Source organism: Calliphora vicina, chromosome 1 (genome assembly GCF_958450345.1).
Source record: "Calliphora vicina chromosome 1, idCalVici1.1, whole genome shotgun sequence".
NCBI classification, from domain to species: Eukaryota; Metazoa; Arthropoda; class Insecta; order Diptera; family Calliphoridae; genus Calliphora; species Calliphora vicina.
Window position 1 is genome coordinate 172,273,374 of NC_088780.1, and position 14,492 is coordinate 172,287,865.

Consider the following 14,492-nt stretch of genomic DNA (forward strand, 5'->3'; position numbering starts at 1 on the left):
CTATAACTCAGAGAGTTCTTGACCGATCTTGTTGAAAAATGGTGTCCGAATTACTATCCAATAGAACTAACATTGGTGCAAATTTCATCGCGATCGGAAGACATCGATTTCAAAAGTAGGTTCACTTGACGTGAAATGCCCCATATGTCAATTGTTTTACCATATAGAAATTCATACTTCAAAACATAGATAAACATTGATATAGGCAATTATGAAGTATATATCTTATATTTATGGGCCTCTCCATTTTCCTGTTATAGTCCTTTAAACTTGGGTCTATTAATTATTATATATTTTTTTCTAAGAATATTATATAGCTTGCCAAAAAAAAGACCGTCGTAGCACGTCCAATGACTATATATGTACATCATTTAAAGAAACTTCTGGGGAATGTATTTGTAAAAAAATTGTAGCCGCCAGCACCCGCCGAAATACTTCTTTTAATTTTTACGGAATAGAATTTTTAGAAATATATTTTTTTTATTATTGATTTTTATATATCTAGACCCTATGTAACTTGAAATATAGTAAATACAGATCATTTTAAAAATTTAGTTTCAGAAACACATGAAAACGTATTTTTTTAATTTTTTTGTACTAATGATTTTTATATATCTAGTATATCAAGTTACAGTAGGGTACTGTCCACCCAGATTTTGATTTGGAACCACAGTGTTTTGGACCGAATGGACTCGAATGTTTTTATTAGTTAGACAACTAAATTACGAATAACATACATATAAAAGATTTCAGAGCAATATGAATTATGGATCCAAAAATAAACGATTTTCAATTTAAATATTAAAGAAAGTTTTTTTTTAATTAAAAAACTTTCGAACTTTCCGAAGCGGAATGGGATGAAACTAAAAGCAAATGAAAGCTTACGTTTTCCATAACAAAACCTTCAAGGCTTTTTTCTAGTTCAGCGCTAGATTTTTTTTACATGCATTTGAAGTTAGTGATTTTGGAACGCTGGCTAACAAGAAAAAATAATAAAAAATTTGATAAAACAATGCCTATTTATTTCTATTATCCCGGAAAGTTATGGTATCTTACTATTTTTGGGGTCGGGGAATCCATTTTTGATATTTACTTTTACCTAAAACTCACGCTAGAGGGCGCTGCACAGTGGTGTAGAAAAAAAAGGGAAATAAATCTGTAACTTCTAAACGGTTGGTCCGATTTTAATGAAATTTGGCGCGCGAAAAGAGGAAGTCTTGTCGAATTAAAGTTTTGAATTAGGACCTCATGGGTCCACCAAGAACGCGGGCAGGGGTTCCCAAAGTAGGACACCTCGGTATGTTAAATATTTAATACAATACTATTTCTTCGTTTGCTGTCTGATTTAAAAGAAAAATACATGAATACAATCTCTTCGTCACAGTGCTAACAATAATAATTTTGTCCGAATTACCGCATTCGAGATTATGGCATTCGATATCGAGCAAAAAAATATAGTAAATTGTATTATAAATCGTTTAAAAGCAGTGATGTTCACCCCATACAACAATTGTTTAAAAAATGTTGTGCTCTTTTAAAGAGCGTAACAAATGCCTCTTTTTTTAAAGAAATTCATTAAGCATTGTTGTTGGTTGGTTTTTGGATGAAGCATAGCAAACACACGCGTTTCAATTACGATTGAACACAAAAAAGACAAAGTCGAAAATAAATAAACAATTTGAGAGAATTTAGGCCGTATAATGTATATTCTTTCATTTCCTTAAAATTTATATTACATTCATTTAATAACTTGGTTATATCTGGCAAAAATTCTAAATCTAAACATTCTTTATTTTGTTCTTATTTTAAGTGTTTGACATTATGTTTGCTGGGTAGCTCTCTCACTAATACATCTTCATTTTTATTTTTGAACATCACTGATCTACATACATACATACATACATACATACATACATACATACATACATACATACATACATACATACATACATACATACATACATACATACATACATACATACATACATACATACATACATACATACATACATACATACATACATACATACATACATACATACATACATACATACATACATACATACATACATACATACATACATACATACATACATACATACATACATACATACATACATACATACATACATACATACATACATACATACATACATACATACATACATACATACATACATACATACATACATACATACATACATACATACATACATACATACATACATACATACATACATACATACATACATACATACATACATACATACATACATACATACATACATACATACATACATACATACATACATACATACATACATACATACATACATACATACATACATACATACATACATACATACATACATACATACATACATACATACATACATACATACATACATACATACATACATACATACATACATACATACATACATACATACATACATACATACATACATACATACATACATACATACATACATACATACATACATACATACATACATACATACATACATACATACATACATACATACATACATACATACATACATACATACATACATACATACATACATACATACATACATACATACATACATACATACATACATACATACATACATACATACATACATACATACATACATACATACATACATACATACATACATACATACATACATACATACATACATACATACATACATACATACATACATACATACATACATACATACATACATACATACATACATACATACATACATACATACATACATACATACATACATACATACATACATACATACATACATACATACATACATACATACATACATACATACATACATACATACATACATACATACATACATACATACATACATACATACATACATACATACATACATACATACATACATACATACATACATACATACATACATACATACATACATACATACATACATACATACATACATACATACATACATACATACATACATACATACATACATACATACATACATACATACATACATACATACATACATACATACATACATACATACATACATACATACATACATACATACATACATACATACATACATACATACATACATACATACATACATACATACATACATACATACATACATACATACATACATACATACATACATACATACATACATACATACATACATACATACATACATACATACATACATACATACATACATACATACATACATACATACATACATACATACATACATACATACATACATACATACATACATACATACATACATACATACATACATACATACATACATACATACATACATACATACATACATACATACATACATACATACATACATACATACATACATACATACATACATACATACATACATACATACATACATACATACATACATACATACATACATACATACATACATACATACATACATACATACATACATACATACATACATACATACATACATACATACATACATACATACATACATACATACATACATACATACATACATACATACATACATACATACATACATACATACATACATATGAAACACTAACAAAATACATGGGTTTTTGGGTTTTTTTGCTTATATCTCAGCCATTTGTGGACCAATTTTGATGTATCAATCATGTTTGTAAGTTATTTAGGGGATTTGGAAAGTTGATTTCAACACACAGACGGACATGGCTATATCGACTCCGCTATCTATAACGATCCAGAATATATATACATTATGGGGTCGCAAATGAAAAATGTAGAAATTGCAAACGGAATGACAAACTTATATATACCCTTGCCACTCATGGTGAAGGGTATAAAAATAGAGTTACAATTGTTGTATCTAGCGAAATACTCAAAATTGGAGATTAGACAGCTCAAGTGTACATTACAATGATCTCTCGCATTTCCAGAGTCTGTCTCAAAATGATATATGTAAACCTAGTTGGTAATAAATTACAAATAAGTCACACTATTGTTTTAGAAACATCCGTGGCATGAATTTAAAGTACTAAAAATGTTGACTAGTTTTTCATCTAGTACGTTCAGTGATAGGAAATGTATATGTAAAAAAAAATTAAAGAGTGTTATAGTTATTCAGATATTTGAAAATAACTATCTAATCTATATAAGAGGAGTCATGTCCACTAACACAATACCGTCCGTTTTGAGCCTAATTACGTATAATCGCAACCAAGTATGACCGCTATCAACTGTCAAAGTTCGGAAGTCCCTATTGGAAGACCCTTACTAATGATATATGGATAAATTGAATCTTCAAAATAAAAATACGATTTAACTGTAAACAAAGTTTCTTTGTATTTATGCGTTTTTATTTTCTTCGTATCCCTTACAAATTTGGATTACAGGATCATTTATTGTTTTCTTTACTTGACGGGCAAATATAAAGTCCAAATGACCCCAGCTAGAATCCGGTACTTCGTAAAACAATTTTATATTAGGCAAGCGCTTACGAAGACGTTGGATATCTTTATAATTTGCTGAAGTATCGGCAAGGCCGTAGTAAATGTACGTATTGGATGTGATTAGCTCAATTGGGTATGTTGGTGGTTCCACTTGGCCATATTTTAATTTATTCTTCTTTTTGCCGTAATCGAATTGTCGAAACTCGTTACTAACATATTCTTGAATGTAATGAATACCCTGATTTGTTGAAATACCAGCTGGATGAGTTTCGGCCACTTGGGGAAGCAATGTCTTATAAAATTTACAAACAAAACAAACGTTAATATAATAAAAAGTTTTTCAATATTAATCAAACCTACCGTATTTAAATTTCTATTTTCCGATCCAGCCCATAGAAAAAATAATGTTGAACAATATTTTGGAAATGCGGGTTTATCTCCACATGCCGTATCCAACAAACGCTGTATAAACGGATTGTAGGGTATAAATTGTTGATTACCCAAAAAGTTTGAGCCTTTCCCAGGTTTGCCAACATAGGGGGCCAGACCCACTATCAAACCATCTGTTACGTTACCCATGAATATTGGTGGAGCTAACATGTGTGCAGTTTTAATTTTTGTATTGTACTCGGGACGAGTTGAAGCCATAACAAAGAACACTGTATTTCCTTGAGAATGTCCAACGTAATGCACTTTGGTTTCGCCAGTTTTATTTAATATGTAATCAATCATTTCTGGAATATCAATGTTACCAATTTCGTGCCAACTAAATGCCCAAAAATTAGGATGGTTCAAAGATATTCTGGTATTATTACGTGAGTATACATTTCCACGAGCATTTCCAAGCCAGACGTCAAAGCCGCTATCAGCAAAGTTAAATGCAATAGAATCATCGTGCCCATTCAATAGGAAACAGTCTGAACATGAAAATAGACCGTGTTGTAAAAATACCACCGGGTTTTTTTCACCCTTATTATTTAATTTAGGGGAATATGGTATCCGAAACATATTCAAAACATATCCGTCTGTTGTTTCTATAAAATGTGACTCAGCAGGATAACCTTGTGCACGTATACGATCAGCCTGTGATTAAAATACTTATTAAGTGAACATTATAGTATTCAATAACCGAAACCGGATTCGAATATTTTGTATTTTCGACAAGGACAAGAATAATTCGACATTCAGGTTTTTTTTTCTTTTGTTTTGTGTCGGTTAGTTTTTGACAATATATTCTTATCATACATCACTCACGCTGAGTAAAATATGTACATTAGAGGTGCCCTTAAAAAATAGATTTGCTTTGGATGTGTCTAAGTTATTTTGTTCATTAGTAGCTAAAACTATCTACTGCACAATTTAAGTGCAATCGGATAACTAGAAAACGTGCTGGAAATCGATTGAAAGTTGTAAAATTGGGTAAACAATGGTACTTTTTTCGATATCTTAAAAAAATTTTAGCAAATATTGAGCAAAAAGTACTAGTTTACTTACGCATATTTTACACGAATTTCTGTTGTTGACATAGTTGTTTACATAACTTTTGCATGCAAAACAGTGAGTAAATAATACAAAAATGTCGTTTTTCTGGTATATATGATGTAGGGAAATGCTAATAACTTGGTTATTTTTAACTCGATGTTCATGTTTTATATCTTGTTAGAAAGATAATTTTGTCTAGAAGCTTAGTATTTAAATAGGGAATTTTATTAAGATATCAAAAAAAGTACCATTATTTACCCAATTTTACAACATTCAATCGATTGCACTTAAATTTTGCAGTAGTTAGTTTTAACTACTAATGAACAAAATAATACCCATCCAAAGCAAATCTATTTTTTAAGGGCACCTCTAATGTACATACATACATATGTATGTCGTAAAAACTAAAGAATAACAAATTGAAATTGTTAATTATGTGTACAAATATGTATGTATATGACGAATGCAATCTAATTTTTTCTAGTAAAAATAAAAAAAATAAGTAATATAGCCGTTTTTTTTAGAAAATACAAGTGTTCGAATAACCCAAAAACCGGTTTTCTAAATAAATCGGTTTTTTGAATACTCTAGTGAACAACTTATATAAACTGATAAACATAACTTACTGAACTTTTGATTGGTTTAAACGGAATATCAATAAAAGGATCAAAATCGCTCAATTCTTCTGTTGCTGAGACAGCTAAAGTAAACAGAATTAGCAAAAACTGCTTCATCGCGAACTATCTTCACTTATTAGTCGCAAGTAACTATCAATACCTCTTAAATATATATTCACATTAAACTGGCAATTGGCGATAACATTCGAAACGGATAGAGCTAATAATTATCTTATCGAAAGATAATGATTAAAAATATTTATTTAAATAACATTTCGAGATAAGTTATTTTATTCAGAGCTGGGAAAGGGTAAAGATCATGTGTGTATGTATACCTAATCATCATAATATTGTTACGTTTTAATCTTTTCAAAACGCTGGTTTATTTCCTTTAAATAAACCGGATACTTTTGATTGCAAATAAAAGCCGTTTAGTAGTTTGAAAATGGTAACAACTCTTTATTTATTCAAAATGTACAACAACAACAGAATTAAATAGCCACTCAATGTTTTTTATACACGTTTATAAATTCTCAGAATTACAGACACAATTTATAATGTACACGAATTTACTTGAAGAACACAACACACTTTAAGGCACTTAGTTGGTGTTTATTCGAAAAGCGTCTCTGATAAACTCACTCACGACTGCAACCTCTGCCACTATTTATAACACTGCATTACCATCTAGAAAGCTCTTTAACTGTCAAAGTTCGAATATTCTAGATCATACGCCATCTGTGGTGTACTTTCTACAATGTTTTTTAACTGAATATTCGAATACAGCGTTGTCAACTTACGATCAAATCAACTGAAAGCTTTTATTTTACAATGCCCACAGATATGTTACAGTCTGCCATTACAGCACTGTTATTTGAAAGCATTATGCTACTTTTAAATCAGCCCTTAAAATCGTTATATTTGAATTCAAGTACAATTTCATAACAATATTAATAGGCAATTCGATTTCTTTATATATTATACATTCAATTTGGGCAAGAAATATACCATTTTAAAGGCATTTATTCACAGAAGTGCAGAATATATATTTTACTGAAATCGGTTCAGTTTTTTTAGGAGTTATAAGCGTTTAAAGATGTTACTAACACATATGCAAAAACGTGTACATGTGAACCTTAAGCTAAAAAGTAAACAAAGCAATGCGTGTTTGTCCCATAAAGAAATAAACACAGATGGCGACATGGCTCTCTTAAAAAAATTCTCTTAAGCTCAGTGACGTCAACAGTTACCCAAACTGATTGTATTATATGAAAATTGTATGTGATTTAGAATAGAAAAGTCAATAATTATGTTTAAAAGTTATTTATTTTTAATAAAATAAAATGTAATTTAGGTTTTATGTTATTAGACATATTTTGCTTTATTAATTTTCAATATTTTTGCTATATTTTAGTTCACGATTTTGATTTTTTATTACTATCCACACGTTTTTTTGTGGTAAACTTTTAAGTATGTTATTGTCCACCAATATTGATGAAACATATATGGTTTTAAAGGTTATTTTCTCTAGATTTGCAGAACATAATTTGAATGTAAAATACTTACTTTTTATATGAAATTTCAAAACAAATAGTGAAAAATAAATAAAAAAAATTAATTAAAAATTAAAATGTGGTGTGCAGTCAAAAATTGCAATAATAATAATAACTAGGATCGCCCGGTGGCCGAAATTCGACCACTTTTAAACGCTTTTTACCACTTTTATGGAAAGAATTTTTAAAAAAATATGATGTTCTGCAAATCTAGAGAAAATAACCTTTTAAACCATATATGTTTCATCAATATTGGTGGACAATAACATATTTAAAAGTGTACCACAAAAAAACGTGTGGCCTATTTATATATAAGATAATAATAAACAATCAAAATCGTGAACTAAAATATAGCAAAAATATTGAAAATTAATGAAGTAAAATATGTCTAATAACATAAAACCTAAAATACATTTTATTTTATTAAACATAAATAACTTTTAAATATAATTATTCACTTTCCCATTATAAATCACATACAATTTTCATATAATACAATCAGTTTTAGTCATTGTTGACGTCACTGAGCTTAAGAGAATTTTTTAAGAGAGCGAAGGCGTAATCTTGTTTATTTCATTCATGTCGCAATCTTGTGTATTTCATTCATGTGTTTGTCCAATTTGTTGTTGTAAATAAAGAAGAGAAACAATTAAACAGTATTGATTTCGCTCTGTTTTAAGAGAGAGTTGTTATAGAAAACAAAGAAGAATACTTTAGTAATTTAAAGTCGCCTTAAAAATATATATTTTGAAGGTGTTTTTTGTATTTTCTAACACCCATATGCATAAACAATTTTTAAATTTATCAAAACAAAATTTCCATTCAAAATTTGTTTTATAAACCTTTGAAAAATTTAAAAACTGTTTATGCATATGGGGTTAAATATGTAATTGCAAGGTGATCGGCACTTAGTTGCCCTTTCCTTGAATGTTCGATGATACCAACAGATTCCGTTCGATGGTGAACGAGATGAACGTGGGTGAGATGAACCTCTGCGTCGAGGTGATCGTTGTTGTCGGTTTGGTGTATGATAATCCCGGTCGCCTTGCTTTAAGCGGTAAAATCGTTTCGTTAATTCGGCTATGGCCTTGTGTATGTGTCCGCTTTCGTCGACAACGTTCACCTTCGGTTGATATTGTATCTCCGTCATACAGTCGGCCTTTTTTGCAAGAACATTTACGTCACCTTCTAGCGTTGCCAAAATTTGTTGTACCTGTTTTGGCAATTGTCGCAGCCATAACGATTTTAAAATTTCCGGGTCCAATTTATTCCCGGATAAATCCTTGATTTCACGTAGCAAGGCTGAAGGTTTCTTTCCGAACAAGCGTCTGAAACGGTAGTCATCTGATTCACTAAATTCGTCGATAAGTCTCGCCTTGAGCGTTTCATATTTGCCGGCTGTCGGCAAATATATAATGGGTATAAATTCGTTTAACGAGTATTTAAAAAAAATATATATCTTTTTGTTCTTAGTATTTGATTAAGCTTTCAATTCACATGACTTTTGACTACAAAGCTGAATGCTTTTTTTTAAACAACTGATTCTAGCTCTTCTGCCAATAAGATTAATTAAATTAAAAAAAAAACACTTAGACAGATAAAACCATATATTTTAATATGATCAAATTGAATATTCAAATCACTGCTTAATATCAGTATATTTTAATGTTTAAAAATTAAATTTTTACATCAATAAAATATTTAATACACAATTTCATGATGATGTTTCATTTCTTGCAAACTTACCAATATCTTTTTACTATAGCTTTTTGTGTAGTATTTTAAAGTCAGCGTAGTAAAATACAGGTTAATACATTTTGATGCTTTTATTTTTTTATTTTATTTTCAACAACCTAGCTTTATTGATTTTTGATGTATTAAATATTAGTATTTTATCTTCATTTATAATAAAAATGTTTACAATGTTAAAACCGCCATTGTATTGAAATTTATTCAGATTCTAGGCGCAAAGTAAATATTTGAAGTAGCTGAAGCTGTTGCCATTGTTGCTTGCATTTTTTTAAAAAGAGATACTTTTTGTGATACTATAGGATGTGTGCACGTATTCAAAAGACTTCGGGACATTTCGACATCCCCTTGTAAAAACATAGCCACTGCCAAATTGTAACGTACGATATTTTGCGCAGCATCTACAGATTTAACTTGCCAATCTTTTGTTTCAAAATCAAAAATATTTAGATTAGAAACGTATGTAGGTTCCAAATGAGATCTGGCATCAGGCAATTTATCCATCATAATCAGAGCTTCGCCGGCGTACATATGTGCCAACATTCTTGTAAGAAAAAAAAAACACGTTCATAAGCGGTCAAAATTTAATTATTAGGAGTAGATAGTAAATAAAAATAAATTAACTGTTAGCCTAACTAAAATAAAAAACTGTTATTAAGATTTATTTTATTCGATTTTAAAAGCCAATTGTAATATTGCCTGCCTCAGTTTCTATTTGCAACAGTCAAATCTCAATTTATTTTAACGGTCATCAGTGTCATCTATACGTTGATAAAATTCACCACTCAACTATGTTGTCTGTTTAGGTATCGTTCATTATTTCTACACCTTTATTTGTTTATGAAAAATGTATGTTAATAATATGGAAATATAGCGTTAATAGTACTGTTTTACAGAAAACCGAGTCTTCTAGTTTGCAAAATTTGAAAAAAAACGCGAGATATAGTTGGTGATACCACGTCAAGTAGACTTGATTAAGTTTTGGTGCAAATTTAACTCTAATTGAGAATTATCTTTAAAGCTAAACAAGAAATTTTTCTTATACTTACTGCTTTATTGTGCTAACTATTAGATTTTTCTTAGAAAGCTATAAAACAAAAATTAAGCTCCCTACAATTAAATACAAACTGTAAGTATGTCCTGTTGGCAATGTATCTACTGATTTTTTTTTAGAACAAATTACTTTCTGCATTAGTTAGGATCATTCTTGACCTGAATCAGATGAGTATTTTTCTTTGGCGATAGATTCCAACATCATTCGTTGGATTTGGGTTTTGATTTAATCACCAATATATTGCTGATCAAAACAAATACAATATACATTGTTGTTGTGCATGTGGTCATCTTACACTCTCTAAAAGCTACCAAATTAAGGTAATATTTATACAGGAGTTCACCAAATATTGTTTTAATGTATTTAATTGCTTTTAATTGTCTCAAATTAATTTAGGTTTGGCACCTATTGCTCAAATTATAAAACAACAAAAGAAAACTCCTGGTTTATGGTGGATTCTGTGTTCTCATTAGCTAGGCTTGATGTACAAAAAGCTTTTAAGTGCTATACAGAGGTCTTAAGTCAATGAGTTTAGTTGATGGTGAAGTTTAACTCGTGGTAGATCGATTGAGCAAAAAGACCGCCGGTGTAAAAAAAGGAAAAATAAAAATATATGGAAAAAGTGACAGTGTTAAAAAAGTGTAAATGAAAGAAAATACTTAAATCAAAAATTTTGAATTGTTAAAGAAAAAAAAATTATTTAAAAAAAAAAAATGTTGATGAAAAACAATTATACAAAACAAAATACACTGACCTACAAGTGTCAAGAAAATTTGTTCTTTAACACAAGTAATTTACATCAATATCCTAATAACTTCATTTGATTAGTGCTAAACTTTTATTTTTCGCTCACTTTATTAAATTTAAAAGAACTTTAGAAAAAAAAAATATATATTGTTTTAGTTATAATTTGTTTAATATTATAAAAACTTAAATTTGTTGTCTAGTGTTTCTTAAATTCTTTAAAAAAAAAACAGTTATCTGCATGCTTTAATTATTACGAAAAGAAATTAAATGTAATTGCATATCATACACAAACAAACGTATACTTATACAAATCAATTTACATATATTTAAGAAGTTAAATTTAACATTTTTGTCTAAGAATACATTGAATGGTAACAGTGGCATTATTAACAGCACTGAGTCGCAAAAGCTCTTTTGATTTGTGTATGAAATGCAATTTCGTTAGTGAAAACAAAAAAAAAAAAAAAGTTTTAAAAAAAAATTGTAAAAAAAAAAAAAACAAAATAAAAGATTTTTAAGATTTGCTTTATTTAATATTAAAAATAATTAATTTTATATTTAAAGTGCCTCATTGGTTATATAGAAAAAACAAGTAAGAAAGTATGGTCGGTCAAGCCCGACCATATAATACCCTACACTAAGTAAAAGAGCAAAAACATTTTTCTTTTAAAATATCAATAATTTCGATTTTTGAGTGATTTTCGGAAGTGGGCCTTATATGGGAGCTATGACCAATTATGGACCGATCACCATAAAATTAGGTCGTGTGATTTATGTCTATATTAAAGTTAACTATGTTGATTTTTGTGTCTATACCAACATTTTTAAGCGATTTATGGGAGCTATGACTAATTATGAACCGATCGTAACAAAATTTGGTGACATGAATTTTGTATATATAAAACTTATTTGGAGCGAAATTTGTGTAGATACATAGATAAATTAAACATTTATGACCGATAAAGTCCAATTTCGGGAGGACATTTGTATGGGGGCTAGGTGACATAATGGACCGATTTGAGCCAGTTTCAATAGGCTTGGTCCTTGGGCCGAAAAAGTAATATGTACCAAATTTGATCGAAATATCTTCAAAATTGCGACCTGTACTCTGCGCACAAGGTTTTCATGGACAGCCAACCAGACGGACGGACATCGTTTAATCGACTCAGAAAGTGATTCTAAGTCGATCGGTATACTTTAAGGTGGGTGTTAGACTAATATTTTTGGGCGTTACAAACATCTGCACAAACGCATAATACCCTCCCCACTATGGTGGTGTAGGGTATAAAAATCACAAGCTCTCTTAAATCCGAATTATAATATCTCTCTCTCAACAACTCCATCGTAATCAGGGTTGTCAGATTTTTTTTATCTCCATCGCCAAAAGCTAAACGAAAAATGGCCAAATATCGCCAAAATATTTTTTTTTTTGAGTTTTATATTGTAAAATACATACATACTAATTTTATGTATTATAAAGTCAATTTATTTCGGTTTAAATCTAGTTATTATTTAGTTATTTATATTAAATTGATATAAAAGTATACATTGTATTAGAATTAAACATTTTTAACATTTTATCTGTAGGCTGAAATGAATTGCAACAAAATTTATTAACATTCATATAACTTACTATTCTTATCAATGAATCTAAAAGTTCATATTGAAATTCCCTTTCTACGCAAACGATGCTGGTTAGTAAAAATAACATTTTTACTAACCAGCATCGTCAATGCTGTCTTTAAAGTGAAATGTTAAACCTGCATCTCAATAATTGTAAATTTGTGGCCAAAAATCTAACAAATTTTGTTGGAATTTCACCTTTAAAGATCTGAGTCCAATTTATATATGCTAGTTTTGACCATTGCAATTTATATTCCCCTGCAGATACTTTTGGATTGAAAAATAAAGTTAATGAATTTTGAACTATGTACCTAAAATTTTCATTTCAATATTGAAAATTCATTATACACTTTAAAAAGAGCTTCTTTTAAAAGTTTTTTATGTACAAAATACAATTTTCTTTTAAAATTTCTACATCATATTCCTCCATTTTTATATTTTGTAATTCCATTTCAAATTCTGTGCCAAAATCGATAGATTCCTGATTCCAAAGAATCCGTCGAACCAATAGCCAATTTTAAGCATATTAAGTTATCAATATTTCCATTATTACTTAAAAATGACGGCTTAAACATTTAAGAAGAAAAAATTAATATTGTTGAAACTATTTGATAATGTATGCTACCTGCATCCATATTATCAGATTATAAATGATTAATTTTATTAACTATTGGGTTAATAAATATCAAAAATAGTCCAAGAAAAACAAATAATTTAAAAAATCGCCAAATACATCTGACAGCCCTGATCGTAATCTGCACTCAACGAAAGTACTTTCGGCGTGGGAGCAACAACGACGTAATGTAAGTCAAATTTTATTTTTACATTCTTTGCTTATGTTTTTTTTTATATTCATTTAAAATATTTTGGTTCTTTTGATTTCTATATCTTTGGTCATTGACCTTGTAGATTTTTTTTAACCCGTGAAGCACTTGCTACGTTTTTTTATTTAAATTTTTAATTATTAGTTTAGTTAATCAATTTTCATTAATTTATATTGTTTTTTTTATTAATCTTAATCTTAATTAATAGTAAAATTTGATAATATATAAAATGTTAAAACTATATTTCGATTTATGAATTTGCAAAATAAAATCATGAAGATGATCAGTGAATAAATCTAACATTATGACTGTTTAATTTTGAAAAGCTTGTAGTACAACTTGG

The 14,492-nt window shown here is 29.0% G+C and overlaps 2 protein-coding genes across 3 annotated transcripts in view; both read right to left on the minus strand.

Moving 5' to 3' along the window:
* Nucleotides 1-4,374: 4,374 nt before the first annotated feature.
* LOC135961227 (lipase 3-like) lies at nucleotides 4,375-6,750 on the minus strand. The gene is made up of 3 exons (XM_065512723.1): nucleotides 6,609-6,750; nucleotides 4,861-5,583; nucleotides 4,375-4,792 (listed from the first exon to the last, which is right to left on the minus strand). Exons 1-3 carry the CDS (start codon nucleotides 6,714-6,716, stop codon nucleotides 4,397-4,399), a joined length of 1,227 nt encoding a protein of 408 aa, XP_065368795.1. The 5' UTR covers nucleotides 6,717-6,750; the 3' UTR covers nucleotides 4,375-4,396.
* Nucleotides 6,751-9,963: 3,213 nt separating this feature from the next.
* Nucleotides 9,964-14,492, minus strand: part of Not10 (CCR4-NOT transcription complex subunit 10) — a 39,720-nt gene continuing 35,191 nt past the window's right edge. For both annotated transcript variants that reach the window (XM_065498249.1, XM_065498248.1), the window contains exon 8: nucleotides 9,964-10,445. In XM_065498249.1, coding sequence (XP_065354321.1) covers nucleotides 10,106-10,445 — 340 coding nt within the window. In that variant the 3' untranslated portion in view covers nucleotides 9,964-10,105. The remainder of the gene's footprint in view (nucleotides 10,446-14,492) is intronic.

What these genes read in the sequence shown, in the direction of transcription:
- LOC135961227 (XM_065512723.1), bottom strand. Translation starts at nt 6,716, where the DNA reads ATGAAGCAGTTTTTGCTAATTCTGTTTACTTTAGCTGTCTCAGCAACA. An exon ending in TTAAACCAATCAAAAGTTCA is followed by an intron (nt 5,584 to 6,608) that starts GTAAGTTATGTT and finishes TTTTAATCACAG; the next exon opens with GCTGATCGTATACGTGCACA. An exon ending in AAAATAGAAATTTAAATACG is followed by an intron (nt 4,793 to 4,860) that starts GTAGGTTTGATT and finishes AAATTTTATAAG; the next exon opens with ACATTGCTTCCCCAAGTGGC.